The 18558-nt window shown below is 41.7% G+C and overlaps 1 protein-coding gene and 1 non-coding gene across 3 annotated transcripts; one reads left to right on the top strand and one right to left on the bottom strand.

Moving 5' to 3' along the window:
* The first annotated feature begins 494 nt into the window (after positions 1-494).
* Positions 495-567, top strand: TRNAA-CGC (transfer RNA alanine (anticodon CGC)). Its single transcript has one exon. It is a non-coding gene; the product is annotated as a tRNA-Ala (tRNA).
* Positions 568-13682: 13115 nt separating this feature from the next.
* LOC147431548 (actin) lies at positions 13683-17407 on the bottom strand. 2 transcript variants are annotated; one of them, XM_086494107.1, is made up of 5 exons: positions 17255-17407; positions 15769-15846; positions 15216-15609; positions 14524-15137; positions 13683-14061 (listed from the first exon to the last, which is right to left on the bottom strand). In XM_086494107.1, the coding sequence occupies exons 2-5, from the start codon at positions 15826-15828 to the stop codon at positions 13996-13998; spliced, it is 1134 nt and encodes a 377-aa protein (XP_086350233.1). In that variant the 5' UTR covers positions 15829-15846; positions 17255-17407; the 3' UTR covers positions 13683-13995. The 2 variants fall into 2 exon arrangements, with proteins under 2 accessions (XP_086350233.1, XP_086350234.1); XM_086494108.1 differs by lacking the exon at positions 17255-17407 and adding an exon at positions 16479-16622.
* Between the last annotated feature and the right edge of the window lie 1151 nt (positions 17408-18558).

Raw genomic sequence — 18558 nt, 5'->3', positions numbered from 1 at the left:
CTTCTCATGAAATTGTTACATGCATCCTCTAGGGTGAAAGATTGCCTACAATGATGAAAATCCTCGGCACATTGCTCTCAGAACTCAGTAGCGCCCAAGAAAAAGTGTCACAGCTGAAGTAACCCAAGCTTGTATATGCCTCTCCAAATTCAACACACGGGGTCACATGTCGAAAATATATTGAGGTGGTCTCCAAACCCCCCACATCAAAGCTAATCATCTACCAGATTCCAATTGATGCCAAAAGCTTTTTGTATGATTAAGGGGGAAAAGGGAGAGTCTTAGTTGGCCTTCAAGAATAGCGTAAAGTGTTGCAAAGTATGGTTGAGCAATGGTGTGCCCATCAATTACTCAACATCAAAAATTATGAAAAGGCTGTACTAGAAGGCAGCGGAATACAGTGACGGTGTATTCAGAGCGTCGGCTGTAATGGTACTATTTCAGAGGCAGAAGTCAGAGTTGATATTTTAAAATTCCGTACTGATTTCCATCCGGGGGGCGTAGCTCAAATGGTAGAGCGATCGTTTCGCATACGATAGGTAGCGGGATCGATGCCCGCCGCCTCCACTCCCTAAGTATTCCTGTTTTGGTTTTAGCGCACTGATTTACTTACCTTTTCCATGAAAAGGGAAAAAACAGAGGTTGAATTCTTTCCTTTAATTGCAAAGGATAATCATTCATACATGCCTAGTAAGTTGATGAAAACTTAGATCAAGTTTCCGAATTAAAGCAACACAAAAGAAAACAAGCCTACATAGCATTAGATATCACTACAATTTGAGAATCGCCAACAACGATAATAAATATGATCCGGAAATTGCTCTAATTTTTTTTAAAACTAACTAAACCTATAAATAAGCTCCTTTTTTTTGGAATTTTCTTTTAGTGCTAATTTTGGGTTTCCTTTCCATATCCTATAAGTATCAGCACATATTGTTAATCACTAACAATATGTGCGCTTTGTATTCTAGAATCTTGGAATTGTAGGTAGAACACATAGCCTTTAGGCATAGTTTAGATGTATGTAGTCTATGTTCGGTTCATGCACAATTCACATTGAACTACATGCACTTTAATCTAGATCACACGATGATGGACATCCACTGCAAATGCCGCCATTCGTTAAGACCATTGATCCCTCTAGATCACTCAATGATGGATGGATGCCACCATTCATTAATACCATTGATCCCTCTAGTCATGAGGCTTTCCTTCGTTTACCATGTTGTTCTAAAACTTCATTTCCATAAGCATATACACTTGCGCAAATTTCTTTCTTTGAGGTTGATTTCTTTAGAATCTTCCCAATTTCATTTTGTTTCTTGGTTGGCCGCTAGCTGAACCTGAGACTGATTGGCCCTCTTTCAGTTTAGCCGACCAGCTCCAGTCAAGTATGTCCTGACTTGTTGTACCTCATAGGCCAGGCTTTGCACGGCAGCTATCATGGACTCGTATAGTCTAGATATTACCTTCTCCTTCTGGACCTCCGAAAACTGGGGTTGTAGTTTGTGAATCGTCCGGGCTTCGAAACACTCTGGCAGCTTCTTAGCTAGGTTTTCAGTGATTTTTAATGTGATCTCCCTTTGCTCCTACCATTCATCTACTACCTTCTCCTTGTCCTTAGCCTTCCAAACTACTCTTTGCTGCTCTCACTTCTTGGTCTCAACCGCCTCTGTTTTTCCTCCTCCTCCAGTTTAGGTTTTGTTTTTAATAATTTTTCCATCCTCTGTCCCTACCAGTGCCTCCCTGATATCACCTTCTGCCAGCACTAGTACTTGTACTAGCTTCATTATCCTTGGAACCCCTGGTCCCATCTGCCTTGGGTGCTTCACGGTTGGTTAGTGCAATCATTGATAAGTCCTTACCTTTCTAGAAGTGATGAATTCTTATACCACAGTTATTCCATATGTGACCATAGGCTTTTCAGTAAGTGCACCGAGAACATTCATCATTCCTACTATCCTTGGATCTACACTTCAAGCACCAGATTTATGTCTTCTTGACTGAAAGTATGGATGATGTGGCCCAACAATCAGGCACTGCTGATGAATAAAGGGATTCTCAGTACTCCACTCATTCCCAGCGAAGACATGTTGAGCGAGCTGAAAAGAGTCGTCGATCCCATGGATCTCACATGTAAGACTCTAGGTAACTCCACATGCCAATAACCTCCCAATTGTACTATATATAGGCCCCTCGCCCTCTGGCTCTTAGCTACACATAGACCCTCGTATTACATGTGAGATATGCCCTATACACTTGGCCCTGGCCCGTCCTACCTAAGGCCTGACATTAATTACTCTCCCCCTTCGAGAAGCATTTTCGTCTTCAAAAACAAAAGTGGTTGTATCTTCATAAGAACACTAATGTTTTCCACAGTGGCATACTTGCATGGATCCAACTGTTCGTTTGGCAAGAACACGGTTCAGTAGGAGGTTCAATGAAATCAAGACTAACATCTTGATTTTTCACATTGTTGTCCCTTTGTAACCGTCTTGATTAACCGGCCCATATCCAACATACAGTGTAGACTAAACAAGTTATCACAACTAAGATGTACCCAAAAGAGTACCTCTTTTCACTTTCCATGAAAGTAACTGGCTCACGTAACTCATCATCAAAGTATAAGTCCTTGACGTTATCAATTTTCATTAGTAAACAACCCCATTTTGACTAGTGTTCAAGGTTGAAAACCTAAATTACACAAGAAGAGACTAAACCTAGTCACAAACATGCTTTACCATATGGCAAGCAAACTCCAACTAGAGCGATACATGCTTTCTAATCACAAGAGTACACTTGTAATCTGTTTATCCCCTTTGGATAAATGACAGTACTGAGGTGTGTTTTCCCATCGTTTACAGACAGTCGTCCAAAATGACCGGCAAACAGGGTTCACGACTGTCGTACAACATTTCTGAGGAATCAACAATGTTATAAATAACCATCTTGGTTAACTTGAGAGATCCAAAAGCACCCAAACCAAGCCATGACCTCTATTGGTGATTGGTAGATCCAAAAGGAATCTCATAGAGATATTGCACATAGAGCAAGGGCGAAGATGCCGACAATGAATAACGTTTTTCTACGACCTTCAAGGGCAAGGTGCATCAAGGGGTCAAAGAGGATTTGCAATGGGCAAATAACCCAAAAAATCCAAGCTTGCATGTATGATGCATGCATGCAAAGATTGATTTCTCTACAATATACGATCAGCACACGAATAGTGCCAAGCTTTTACGATTTTTCCAATCATAGTAATGAAGGAGTACGAGCGGAAGTGCGATGCGAGACAGAGTGCGAGAAGAAGAGCACGACGATATGGTGAACTCGCTCTATTGTAATGTGTAGAGCATAGTGAGTTCTTATTAGGTTTTACAAAAGAATATGTGTACATACCTGGCGGCCTGCCCACTTACCTGGGCGACCACATTGGGCTTTATACCCCAACAACCTCCCACTTAAAGTCCAATGTGGTACTTTAAGTGTGAGAGAAGCTACGATACAAGCTAATATACAAGAGATGTAGAGAAGTGATGTACTACCCTACACCTAACTGCTTGCGAAAATGCGCAAAGCTCTCTGAGGAAAGTCCGTTTGTAAGTAGATCAGCAGGATTTTCTGTGGTGTGAACTTTGACAAGCTGAAGTTGCTTATCCTCGAGCATTTCCCTGATGAAATGATACTTCACATCCACATGCTTTGTCTTTGAGTGATAAACTGGATTGCGAGCCAATTGTATAGCACTTTGACTATCACAATATAACACAGGCATCTCTTCTTTGATTCCCAAATCTGTTACTAGTCGATTAAGCCAAATTGATTCTTTGCATGCCTCTGATGCTGCAACATATTCAGCCTCTGTAGTAGACTGAGTAACACAATCTTGTAATCTAGAACGCCATGATACTACTCCACCAGCCAATGTAAAGACATACCCTAACGTAGACCTTCGGTTGTCTAAGTCACCTGCATAATTTGAGTTTGTAAAACCCTTTACACTTAGCTCCTGACTCCCATAGCATATGCGCATACTCTTTGTAGCTTTCATGTATCTCAATATTCCTTTCACTGCCTCCCAATGTTTCTTGCCTGGGTTTGACATGTATCGACTTACTACTCCCACTGCAAATGCAATGTCTGGGCGAGTAGCAATCATTGCATACATCAAACTACCTACTGCAGACGCATATGGAATCTTATCCATTTCAGCCTTTTCTTCCTCAGACACAGGACAATCTTGTTTGCTAAGTTTCACATATGGTGGCAATGGAACACTCAATGCCTTTCCCTTCTCCATATTGAAATGTTGCAAAACCTTGTCAATATACTTTGTTTGAGATAACCAAATCAACTTCTTTGATCTGTCTCTCTCAATGCGCATACCAAGTATATGACTTTCCTCACCCATGTCTTTCATGTCAAGCGATTTTGCCATCTTTGACTTCAAAGCTGAAATTCCTTCCAAGTGCTTGCCAGCAATCAACATGTCATCCACATACAAAATAAGGATCGGCCAACTACCATCCTTAGCCTTCTTTGTATATAGACAGTGATCGAACTCACTACGTTTGTAGCCTTGAGAAAGCATAAACTTGTGGAATTTATGGTACCATGCCCTCGGTGATTGTTTTAAGCCATAAAGACTCTTTAACAACTAGCATACCCAATCTTCCTTGCCTTTCTCAACAAACCCTTCTGGCTGCTGCATGTAAATTTCCACATCTAAATCACCATGCAAGAACGTTGTCTTGACATCCATTTGGTGCAACACCAAATCTAATATGGCAACCAATGCAAGAAAGCATCTCAATGTAGTCATCTTGACCACCGGAGAGAAGACTTCATCAAAGTCAATGCCTTGTTCTTGCTTAAAGCCCTTGGCAACAAGCCTTGCTTTGTACTTTGGCTGAGTATCATGAGTGGTGATCTTATACCTATAAACCCATTTACAAGGTAGAGCCTTTTTGCCCGGTGGTAATTTAACTAGCTTCCATGTCTGGTTTTTATGCAGAGCTGTCATCTCTGACTGCATGGCCAATTGCCAATTCCCGGAGTCCTTCATTTGCACTGCTTCCTTGTAACATGAAGGCTCATTGCAATCAGCCAACATGACATAGTTCATAGATGGAACAAACCTATCAAGAGGTTGCGTGATACGTCCAGATCTACGCACAATAGGTGGCTCAGGCTCAGCCACAACCTGTGGTTCCACTCTATCCTGTCCTTGCTCCTCTTGAGCCCTGACATTTTGTCTTGCACGTGCAGGTCCATCTTCTTGGAAGACAACTCTTCTAATCTCCTCAACCTCTCTGGTTTAGAATGATATTTGGCTTCATTAAAGTGAACATCATTGTTGCGGATAACCTTTCTGGATTCGGGATCCCAAAGTCTGTACCCCATTTCACCAGAATTACCATAGCCTAGAAAGATGCGCTTTCTACTCTTTGGCTCAAGTTTGTTCCTAAATTCCTTTGCAACGTGAGTATATGCCTCACAGCCAAAGACTCTGAGATGCTTGTATGAGGGCATTTTTCCTGACCATACCATCTCTGGCACTGAATCCTTCTGCAAAACCTTGCTAGGAGATCTATTTACAAGATGAACAGCTGTTGATACAGCTTCAGCCCAAAACCCATTTGGCAATTGTGCATTAGACAACATACTTCTGACCTTCTCTTGAATGGTCCTATTCATCCTCTCAGCAACACCATTTTGAGGAGGATTGTAAGGAGCAGTAAGTTCACGTTTTATACCTTTTGACTCACAAAAGTCCTGAAAGGCCTCTGAAACATACTCTCCACCATTGTCAGTGCGTAAGCAATTAAGCTTCTTGCCACTCTGATTCTCCACAAGTGTCACAAACGTTTTGAAAACACTAAACGCTTCATCCTTGTGCTTGAGAAATTAAACCCATACTTTCCTCGAGTAATCATCTATAAATGTCATAAAGTAAGAAGCTCCCCCTAGAGATAGGTTAGGCATAGGTCCACACAAATCACTATGAACAAGTGCCAACTGTGTATCTCTTCTACTGCTTCTATGCTTATGTGGCTGCTGTGTTTGCTTACCATACAGACAATGTTCACAGAATTCAAAATCATTAAATGACAAGCCAGGCAAATAACCAGAACGAGACAAGATTTCCATTCCCTTCTTGGACATATGTCCTAACCGGCTATGCCACAAAGAAACGTTCGGCTTCTCGGTTACATTAATTACATTTTTAGAGACATTTGATACATAAATCATGTAAAGTCCCCCAAACTTTACTCCATGTGCTTGTCATATCTTCCACATGTTCTGTCCAAAAGTGGTGACGTAGCCAGCATCATCAAGTAAACCTGTGCTAATCAAGCTCTTTGTAATTGCGGGAGCATGTCTCACATTCTTCAGCATGAAAGAAGAGCCATTCTGAAACTTCAATTGAACATCTCCAACACCTAAGATCTCACATGTCTGCCCATTGCCTAGTCGAACATGATCTTTAGTGGTCACATAAGAGGTAAACCACTCCTTGTTTGGAGACACATTAAGTGATGCCCCTGAGTCTATAATCCAGTCACTCGGTGCATTTCCATCAGATGCTGTAAGAAGAGCTGAGTCCATTGTATTCTTCAAGAAGTAGATGTCTCCTGACACTAGACTGTCATCCTCTGCAACAATGTTTGTCACATTTATTTCTTGAATCTTCACTGAGGACTTGTTCTTCTCACCATGGTCTTCAGCTTTCTCTTTGCCTTTTTCTGCTTTCCATTCTCTGCAGTCTCTTTTCATGTGACCCTTCTTGCCACAATGGTAGCATTCTATGTCACTCTTGCCTTTAGCACTGCGGGACTTGCTACGAGACTGATTCCTCTTTCCACCTTTGTACTTTTCTTTGGTCCTTCCCCTAACAACTAAGGTTGTTCCTTTGCCTTTGTCCATTGTCTTTCTATTGGTTTCTTCAGTAAGCAGACTTCCTTCTACACCTGCTATGTTCAAACCATCTGGAGGTGTAGAATTACTCAAAGCTGTGCAAAAAGTGTCCCAACTTTCCGGCAATGTGATCAACAGGAACATAGCTCTAACAGGTTCATCAAACTTGACACCTTGAGCTGACAATTGACTGTAGATTGTGTTGAATTCATTCAGATGATTGGACATAGGTGTCTCTTTTTTCATCTTCAAGTCAACAAGCTTCTTAAGCCAGTATACCTGTGAAGCTGCACTCTGCTTCTCATAAAGATCACTCAGCTTTAACCATGCTTGATAAGCCCACATCTCGTCTGCCACATTGAAGTAAACGCTTTCTGCCAAAGTCAGCATAATGGTAGAAAGTGCCAATTCATCCATTTCGCTCCATTCATCTTCGTCCATATCTTCTGGTTTTATCCCCTTGAGCTTTATAGGTTTTATTTGCTTCTTTTGTACCAACACGTGCCAAATCTGCTTCTTCCACAATGGGAAATTGGTTCCATCCAGCTTCTTGATATTGTAAAGAGCAGTGTCCTCTGATCCAGCCATAGCTACGCTTCACAATAGTTTACTTTCCTGGGAAAAATTCGGCAGAGTTTCCCATGTAAACTGACTTGAACCAATATCAACCTGTCAAATGAACCAAGAAAGCTTCAGATTCTGCAAAAATTTTGGCAGAGTCACTGTCCTGTAAGCATAGACTACGACAATGCCTCAACGGCAGTAAAGCAAAGATGCAATCCCAACTGTCTAACTCACAGTCAATACATCCTAGCTGCCTATCTAAGGGTGCTCGAGGGATCGCTCCAAGACCTGTATCACCGAAAGGATCTCAACATATAGAATCCCCCAGATCAATAAAACCTCACTCGACCCTCAACAAAGGCTGCAGTAAATTTGATAGTACATATACTTCCCACAAAGTCATACATCCACAAATTTCCCATTGTATGTTGTAACCGTTGCGGCGGTTGTTTGTTGCGTGACTCACAGCCAGTAAACCCTCAACAGACATACATCATCTCTGACAATACATCCCATGTGGAAGTACCTGAAATGTCAGGATGAAATCTGGAATATCAAGCAGCAAACACAAGCTACCTGATGAACTAGTGGATGTCGCCTACAGTCTGTGTGTAGATACGCCCATGTCGTATGTGACATGCCTCCAAGAACTGTGAGCCGTCCTTCGATGTGTAGACAGCCACAAATCAACACTCTGGGAGTGCCGATATCCTCAGCACCTGCAGTCGTAGGCCGAAACCCCAAATTTGCAGAGTCGGATCTGCACCCGCTGAGACCACGTAGTCGAAAATGGCCTGCGCAGAACTTTTTCGAAGCCGAATGGTGGCCGAGATGACCTTAGAATGAAATTCTGAGAACACCTAGCCCTTCGGGCTGTCCACAAGATTTGGGGCCGTGTCTTCGCTTGTCGAATCTCACTCCAATCTGAGCAGGTGACTCTGGCTACCTGCAAATGCTGCCCCGAGCCTCGATCTGAGCTCTGATACCAGTTGAAGGAGTACGAGCGGAAGTGCGACGCGAGAGAGAGTGCGAGAAGAAGAGCACGACGATATGGTGAACTCGCTCTACTGTAATGTGTAGAGCATAGTGAGTTCTTATTAGGTTTTACAAAAGAATATGTGTACATACCTAGCGGCCCGCCCACTTACCTGGGCGACCACATTGGGCTTTATACCCCAACAAGTAATCCGGTTGAGCAAGTATCCTCAGGTCTCGTGTAGCTACAAGCAACCATAGACAATTCACAAGCAAGCACGATATATTCATGCAAGCTGTAAACAACCTTAGTTAGGTCGCGAGTACGCAGACTTATTTAAAACTAACTTGATTTTGAGTTTATTTTGCAAAAATATTCTACGAATTTGAGGAAGATAGTACGAGTATCTTTCCCACATCTCTAAAGAATGTTTATAATTAGGACAAAGGAGCAAGGATCGGTTCGAAGACGCTCATGGGCACGGTTTGTGTAACCCAACTAGAGCATTGAAGTTTTCACAAGCTTCCAATTCGATTGCGAATAGGACAAGGCCCTTGACAGCGGGAAGTACAACATCTATTGAACCAAGCAATGGTATCCGGCAACAAATTTCTCGATTTTCTTCTTGATTGCAACTCATTCTATTATTACGATGGCAAGACCCGTCAGCAGGCGTACTTAATGAGGTACACAATTGATTTTTGTTAATTGAGCATGTGCTTATAGCTATGGTATGCAATGGACGTCTGTGAATGATCAAGGATAACAGTCATCAAGCAAAGCAGGTACGAGATGCATAACTTGCAAGTATTGTTCTGCTTCTCCATAAGATCTACAATTAGACAAGGTCATTTTTTTGTGAATGATCGACAAGGTTGACTTTCTTTTGCTATGACACCTATCTGTGAGCAAGATTAGTTGTTAGCTATGAGCAATGGTAGCATCCAAAGTGGGACTACTGAGATGTATCATGCAAAGACAAGACTTCCCACATTTGGAATATGTTATGAGCATACGAACTTGGGAGGGGAACTTGGTAAGTGCTGCAAACTCAAAACAACTGGCCACAATAGAGCAACTAGGTTATACAATTTTAAGTAGTCTTGTTTTTCTACATTTTAACTTTTAAGTTGGCAAGGATTGCCCATTGTGCAAAGCAGAGTGCTTTGACAACATTCATGAGAAGCAAGGCTTCTAACCCGTGCCAAGATTTTGAATCAACGACATTGACACACAGTTGTGGGAATTTGGCAAAGTGAGGATATAATCTCACAATGTACGTCTGACAACGGCGAATTGTGATGTATCCATGTCCACTTGTGCAAGGCACATTTGGTATCAACTCAATCTGTAGGGGACGTCATTATCACCAAGGGTTTACACCTTTGCTTGCAAGGTATGCTAGTGAGGTAGAAATGATTCCATCTCATTACTGTTTAATTTTTGCTATAACACTAGCTACTAAGGACGTTGTCAGTTATTGATATCTTGGAACATTTTTTATTTCTCTCTTTATGAGAGCGTTGTACAAGCACACTGTTGTACGCTTATAGGATAAGCTACGACATAGCCATTGTCTGCACAAAGGCATACACAGGGGACATACAACACAGTAGAATAAGGGATTTTTCTCAACCCAATATTCAATCTCTCTCTCTCTCTCTCTCTCTCTCTCTCTCTCTCTCTCTCTCTCTCTCTCTCCTAATTCTCTGCTGTAAAAAATAAAATTAGACATGATTTTACTAAAATCTTTCTATGTCGATATGGTAACAGGAAGGGCTAAGAGCCATCTATTTGTAATCATCCAGTGATTTCTATCAAGATTAAACAATTCTATCCAAATGAGTACCCATACATCCTAATGACAAGCAAGAGTCCTGCCATCATTGATTTTTTGGGTGTTATTGTAGCACTACATACTTTTAGTGAGAACATCACGTTGAGTTTTTGAACGTCTTAAACTCATAAAGGTTTATCTCTACCAAGGTGTATAGATGAAGCAAACATTTCAGACAGCACGGTTGTCCATTAACAACCCCACCATAACTAGTGTTCAAGGTTGAAAACCGGACTTACACATGAAGAGACTAAACCTAGTCACAAACATGCTTTACCTTATGGTAAGCAAACTCCAACTAGAGCGATACATGCTTTCTAATTAGATTTCTTGGTGCCAATGTACACGCTTCACCTATCCTTTAGCACAAGATTACACTTGTAATATGTCTATCCCCTGCACTCTCCCCTTAAAAGAGGTTTCGTCTTTGCCTACTACCAAGCCCCTCTGCACACGATTGTCGTCGACCTCTCCCTCCAGAGCTTTGCATGAGCATGCAAGAACTAGAAGGACCACGCCCTGGTCCCAAAAACTTGAGGCTCTGATACCAATGTAAGACTCTGGGTAACTCCCCATGTCAATAACCTCCCAATTGTACTATATATAGGCCCCTGGCCCTCTAGATCTTAGCTACACATAGACCCACGTATTGCATGTGAGTTTCGCCTTGACCCTTGGCCCTGGCCTGAAAGAGAAACAAACAGGGACCGAAATGTTGACAATGATCAGTACAACAAAAGAAAACCTAGAGACAAGAAGCCAACGCATAAACCAGAACTAGTCATGTAGCTAAACCCTCCAGTAATCTGAAGATTTGTCATGGCTATTGCTACCAGGAGTATCCAATGGAGCCAAGATCAAGTTATACTATGCCAAAATATAGGAAATTCCAGAAGAACCAGTACCAGAGGTAGCACCTGAATCAGATGATGAACCCTTGAATTTGTTTCATATCAGATCAGTGGGGATAATTCTAGAACCATTGCAAACTCAACCTCAAACCGGTCCTAGAAATGATAAGCCAGATCAAAACCAGTGGGACAATTTAGTCACTCCACCTCACGGTCACTGGCAAAAGATGAATGCCACAATGATCAAAAGGATCTTGTCACAGTAATAACGATTATAATGGATCAATGCATGTGTTACACGTCACAAATGGTGCGCATCATTTTGAGAAGGCCAAGGAATGGTGCATTCATGGCGCATGTGCATATAGCTATTTGATGCAGGGATTACTCATCAGGTGCTCACCAGATATCAGACAGACAATAGCGCAGCAATGGTCAATGACAGAACATTGGAACTGACACCTGGAGAGTTGGCCCATGTGTTTAGAATCCCGGATGCACCAAAACCCACACTAGCTACAACTGATGAGGTCAGCAAATTTCTGAAGGAGGATGATCAAGCAAGAAAGAAGCAGAAAGATGGTGCTCTGGGCATTTTTCCAATATCTTGTCATTTAAGATCCAGTCTTCTCTTCCAATCTACTAAAGTCTGATTAGAAGTTTTGAGTCTCAACTAAACTAACTCTAAGTAGCAACCTGAAATAGCTGCCTACATCTCACCCACCTCTTCACTCATCATTGTATCCAACAGTTTAATATCGATCAATTGCTTTGTTTTGTATTCATGGGATTTTTTGTCTGTCTTTCTTTGCTCCATTATCTCACTCTAGATCACATCATCTCGATCATGTACATAGTCAAAGGTATCTAGATCCTCAATCTATCTCTATTAATAAGAGATTTATATTTTGAGTTTGAAGGACAAAGAGTAGGATTGGAGGCTCTTGAATATTTAAGACATGAAAAGCCCTTTTTTTTCCTTTACTACCTTTCATTAACATAGAATTGAATGCTTTTTTCACTCTCTCTCTCTCTCTCTCTCTCTCTCTCTCTCTCTCTCTTCCTTCAAAGCTAGGCCAAGGCAACCTCTACACCTCGTAGTGCATAGCCAAAAGTTGCAACAGCTCACTGTAGTGCATAGCCAAAAGTTGCAACAGTTCACTGTCCATGTGGACCGACCTGGCCCATCTTTGGTGACATATCAAGTATATCAAGTTGATCCAGTATGGCCCAAGATGGACTATTGGAAGTTGTGTTAGCAACATGTCAAGGTTTGATCCTACATGACCCTTACACTCAGGTTTAAGCTATGATTGCCTAAGCTTGTGGAGCCTCTATGTGTGTCTTAAAGTTGGTGACGATAGGCTATTGTCTTAGTACCCTCAATACATTGCTGTGTGCCTTGCTTTGGGTTGTGTAGGGTACCACAATAGCCTAACGTTTGCACTAAAATATGCCATTGCCTACAAATAAGATACACTTTTGTGCAACAGGGTTACATATTTGGGTCATTAACAACAAAATTAGACATAAATTGACTTGGCAGTTTTTGTTTCAATGTACTTATGAAAAAAGAGCCTCAAAAAGAATGTCCACAAACACAAAACGGCCTCCCCGTAAGATTCTTCATGAGCTTGGGGTGTTGCAATGATATAATTCGCCCATATCATAATATACCCCTAATAGAACTATTCAACCAATTTGCACGCCAACCAAAACTATAATAGAACATAGCCGTGCAAATGGTTAGGAATAAAACGAAACAGAACTGCCTTAATAACTACACCTTATCCCCAATTCCAAGGAACCTACCTCATTAAGAATGCTTTCAAAGAGTTCAAGCAACACAGACCATTGCAAAGAAGTGTATTCAACGTGTCGCATTACAAAAATACAGCTAGCCCAAATGGCACATTGTATCACATGACACTAAAGCTCTCCATCTCCAGCAACTGTATAATTTCAGTAGTATACTTGCAGTCAGTCCTCTTTCCATGAAGAAAACCACATTGCAAAGCATCAGAAAGAAGCACAGAAACATGGTGTCAAGAACTAATTTTCCGCCCAATTCAGAGAGAGAGAGAGAGAGAAGAAGAAGAAGAGGATTTTAACATCGTAGGAAACTACCCCAAGAGACCTCAAAGATCTATCCGACGAGAGTTGAACTCAAGACCTGTTATTCAAGAGGGAATGGCATAACCAATCTACCACACTTGGGTGATAGAAAGGTAATGCCGTTTTCCTCTTTTTATTAACACAATCACACACCCACAAACCCACACAAGAGAAGAAGAGGATTTTAACGTCGTAGGAAACTATCCTGAGTGAGAGAGAGAGAGAGAGAGAGAGAGAGAGAGCAGAGGTGCTACCACCACCTTGCACCCATCAGCTTCAACCAATGTTCCCAGCAGACATTTTGAAGCACTAGCACATGCACACCACCTCCAACCCCAAAATGATATAAGCTACTGCTTTTAATAAACAATAAATATCTACGGCCAGCAGCGCCTGACAACCAATAAAGGAAAAACCACCAGAATCCAAATAGTCAACTTCCCTTTGCTGACAACCAATGATACATCCAAAAAGCAACACATTTACATCCAATCAAATAGTATCTCATTTATGGCCCTGAAATTAAAAATCTTTTGCTAGCAAGTAGGGTCTTGGAGCAGGCCAATAGCAACCCATCAGCGAAAATTGCTCCGCAGAGAAAAGAGTGATACGTCGGCACAATACATACCCAAAGAAATCCACCTCTTGTAGCTCTTCTGCAGAGAACTTCATACTATTCGTGCAGATCATTACGGAAGTAAAACCAAAAAAAAGAGCCCAATGCTTGAATTTCTTTAAAAGCACTTCCTGTGAACAATTGAGGGGCCTGACTCATCATACTCTGACTTCGCTATCCACATCTGCAAGGCACACATGGAAACTTCACAATTACTCTCTTGATATACTGCAATGCTTATACACTTCAGCCACATGACACAAGCTTTCCACCACTTAGAGAGTACTTATTGTTGAGCAGAAAATGTTACAACTTACAAGAGACATATCACATTATGGACAAGCAAATGCAAGACAAACTGTCAAGCCATGCAGTTTGTAGGGAACAAGCTTTGTCCCAATAAGCTATTAAGATCTCTCAGACTATTCTTATGAAAGCTACCCCTGTAAATACCTGGAGGCATCAAAGACTACACCCATATTCACCTATATCTAAGCAAATCACAAATACAAAACTACACACGCAACTTTCATAAAGAATGTTTTATCTGACTTCAACTTAATTGCAAGTCAGCTCTCCCTTCTGAAAACCACACAAAGACCAAACCAAACAGTCCTGGAAAAGAAGGTAAACCAAGGAAATATACCTGTTGGAATGTGCTGAGAGACGCCAAGATAGACCCTCCAATCCAAACACTGTATTTCCTCTCAGGAGGTGCCACCACCTTGATCTTCATACTACTAGGTGCAAGTGCCGTAATCTCCTTGCTCATACGATCAGCAATACCAGGGAACATGGTGGACCCACCACTAAGCACAACATTACCATACAAGTCCTTGCGAATATCCACATCACACTTCATAATGGAGTTATACGTGGTCTCATGTATTCCTGCAGCTTCCATACCAATGAGAGAAGGCTGAAACAGAACTTCAGGGCACCGGAACCGCTCAGCGCCAATGGTAATCACCTGCCCATCTGGAAGCTCATAGCTCTTCTCCAAAGAAGAACTGCTCTTTGATGTCTCGAGCTCTTGCTCAAAGTCCAAGGCCACATAGGCTAGCTTCTCTTTCATGTCCCTGACAATTTCTCTCTCAGCAGTGGTTGTGAATGAATAACCACGCTCAGTAAGAATTTTCATAAGGGCATCGGTTAAATCACGGCCAGCAAGATCCAATCGAAGAATGGCATGTGGCAGTGCATAGCCCTCATAGATAGGCACAGTATGTGTGACACCATCACCAGAATCGAGTACAATACCTACAGAAGAGCAATTAATCAATAAAGACTACATGTGTTGGCAATTAAGAGCTTAGATACATTTCTGCACATGCCCACCTGTCGTCCTTCCACTAGCATATAAAGATAGCACTGCTTGAATTGCAACATACATTGCTGGTGCATTGAATGTATCAAACATGATTTGGGTCATCTTTTCTCTGTTTGCCTTTGGATTGAGTGGAGCTTCAGTAAGCAGTACTGGGTGTTCTTCCGGGGCAACACGCAGCTCATTATAGAAGGTATGGTGCCAGATTTTCTCCATGTCATCCCAGTTGGTGACGATACCATGCTCAATAGGATACTTCAAGGTCAATATTCCTCGCTTAGACTGAGCCTCATCACCAACATAAGCATCTTTCTGACCCATCCCCACCATGACACCAGTATGCCGAGGACGACCCACTATACTCGGAAATACAGCCCGAGGTGCATCATCGCCAGCGAAACCAGCCTGGAAAACAAACAACAATAAATGACCAAACCCCGTGCATAGCTTTGTACCAATTCACAAAACAGGAGGGAAGTAGTGGTTCTTTGTTAAGACAGGGTTAGGTTTCCATCGGTTTTTGTAGGTGTCATTTTGTTGTTTGAAGTGAGGAGGTTAGCCTACCTTGACCATCCCAGATCCATTGTCGCACACAAGTGGTTGAACTTCCTCTCCGTCAGCCATTTGAAATTACAGATTTTCCTGTTGACAACCCCAATGATCAATCGTAACAATGTGTGTTAGATCCAAGAAACCTTAGAAGAATAATAGTCAACACACACAAAATGCACACCACCCCTGAGAAAGCATGTGAGTCACAACTAAGGGATGCCACCGTAAGTCGGAAGAGAAAGAAGAAGATTTCTTGATCTCAAATGTGATATAAAGACTCTAAATGTAGTCACAAAAATATCCCGGGTTCAACCATTTCCTGGTCGCAATATCTCCTGATTGAGGGCTATGCATTGAATTTCAGTCACAAACATTCCAGGGTTTAGAAAGGATAGCATTCCAATTCTTCTAACCTGGTGCCATAACCAACTTTTGTCATAAACACACATTGCTGAGCACAGTAGGACACCTCTAGCGTCTATAGGCCATTACCAAAAATCATCCAAACTCACAAACATTAAAACCATTGCACATCTCAAGCATCATTCCGCACTTTATTGGCATATGTACTCTACAAGACGATCCGAAGGTTTCTTGAACCGCAACAAGCCCCCGTAGATCCAAACAAGGTCGTCACTAACTTGACGACGGCGGCACTGCCTGATGAGAGAGAGAGAGAGAGAGAGAGAGAGAGAGAGAGAGAATTGCTTCCAGAGAATTGCCTGAGACGAGAGCGACTGGGGAGAGTTTGCTGCTGTCTTCTTTTTTAAAGTGCATGCTATTTTTACTGCAACAAGCATGGCTCCAAAGAATAGCATCTTAAAATAGCTTCAAAAAGCCTAAAAGTTGTGTACAACATTTCATAGGCACCACGCCTATATCACTGCAGGCAGTGCCAACAAATCAATATATATCAAAAGAACCCAAACGATTATACAAAACTTCATTAGTTTGAATCACAGCAGAGGTTCACAGATATAGAACCCTGAAACCCACACAGGATAGGCATGAATGATCATGAAGATTATTTGTAACAAGAGCTTTCATGTAACTCGGTCCTGTAACTGACGAATCCAGAAACTTACCACAAAAAGAGAGCAAGCGACCATAACCAAAATAGTACCAACAAGAGATACATTTGAGCATTAAAACTTGACACATAAAACTCTGATCAGAGAAGATGTTTTGAGCATAGATCTGCTTGGGCTAAAAGGCATTGCTTAAATCAGACCAATGACCCATATGTCCTGTGGGGGTTCTGCGTGCTCAGATTAAAGATGCAGAGACCACCCAAATGCCCATTTCGCCTCAGATACATCCTGTGTGCTCGGATTGAAGGTACATAGAAGCAGGAGACTACCCAATGGCCCATTTCAACTAAACAGCGGTTCTGTAGAAGACGACCCTTGAACTAAACGGCAGGCGCAAAGAAGAAGCAGCAGACCCATTCTCGGTCCTATGGCGCAGGAAGGAACAATTGAGGAAGGGACGCTCTTACCTGTGCTGGATCTGGTCTGGCTTGAAGGCTTGGAACGGGAGAATCTGCGAGTCCTTCCTTAGCAGCTGCTTTGCACTTGTAGGTCTTCAGAAGGGATCGAGCAAAAGCAAAAGTAGGCAAAAGAAATGCCTTTAGCTGGGGCCTCCTGCTGATCAAAATCATGACTCTCCCTTTGAGAAATCGACACCGTTCATGAGTTTTGGACTCTCATCCTAACCGTTAACCATGCCTCCACGCAGCCTGTCCTTCGTACACCTCTTGTTGGTCATTGACAAACTTTGATAATGGACTAAAATGAAGGATTCTATTAGCAATAAGGTGCCTAGGCTATCTCGTAAGGCGTGTTGGAAAAGTGGTGTTGATGAGGGGTGGAGTAGAAGCCACTAATCAAGAATAAATGTTGAGCTTAGTTACGAGTAAAGTTAGAGTCATGACTATGTAATTGTCCTTCCAAATCATAACCACTATACCTTTAAGCAAAGTATCATAATTGATATGGTTACCATAACAAGCCAAAGTAAAGGACTTACATAGCAAAAACCAACCATGATGAAATTTTGACAAAAGAAGCATAGGTGTCTCTATGTCCTACTCAGGTCAACTCCCCTGAGTTGGCATCGAGTATGTTAGATGTGACTCTATTTATGTTGCATCGTCCACATCTCATGACAACTTGCTAATATTAGAATACATGGATAGCCTCAATGATTTTCAAAAATAATAGAAACATTCAAGCTTAATAAAAAACACTTATACTTGCATGTTGTGTAAGGTTTTGTGGGACAACCCGCTAATATTAGAATACTTGGATAGCCTCAATGATTATCACAAATAATAGAAACATTCAAGCTTAATAAAAAACACTTATATTAGCATGTTGTGTAAGGTTTTGAGGGACAAGGGTGTATTGTTAAATGGATTTGTACACTCCGCTCAAGTGTTATTGCATGAATAGCGAAAACCTCATACATTAATGCCAATATGAGGGATGTAGTCGAGCTAACTAGGGCATAGAGGCAACAAGAGCTTGTCAAACTCTCGAAAAATGATATCATGTACATTACAATCGAATACTCAAAATCAAATGATCCAAAAATCACCAAAACAACTGCTAGTCAATCTCAAGCATTTCACTTAGTATATGATATGTGATTGTGACCAGACTTGCTAGGCTAGTAAACAAGGCGATCAAGGCCAATCCTAGTGTGTCAAATCCAATGGTAGGTTGTAAAAAATGATACTTGTAACATTTAATGCACTAGTAACTTGTGTGTAGCGGAAATTGATAACATAGTGAGCATTTC

Source organism: Adiantum capillus-veneris, chromosome 21 (genome assembly GCF_014529385.1).
Source record: "Adiantum capillus-veneris isolate H3 chromosome 21, ASM1452938v2, whole genome shotgun sequence".
Classification (NCBI taxonomy): Eukaryota; Viridiplantae; Streptophyta; class Polypodiopsida; order Polypodiales; family Pteridaceae; genus Adiantum; species Adiantum capillus-veneris.
Note: the sequence above shows the minus strand (reverse complement) of the source record. Positions and strands in the feature narration are given on the sequence as shown.

What these genes read in the sequence shown, in the direction of transcription:
- LOC147431548 (XM_086494107.1), bottom strand. Translation starts at nt 15,828, where the DNA reads ATGGCTGACGGAGAGGAAGTTCAACCACTTGTGTGCGACAATGGATCT. An exon ending in ATGGATCTGGGATGGTCAAG is followed by an intron (nt 15,610 to 15,768) that starts GTAGGCTAACCT and finishes TTTGTTTTCCAG; the next exon opens with GCTGGTTTCGCTGGCGATGA. An exon ending in TGCTAGTGGAAGGACGACAG is followed by an intron (nt 15,138 to 15,215) that starts GTGGGCATGTGC and finishes GCTCTTCTGTAG; the next exon opens with GTATTGTACTCGATTCTGGT.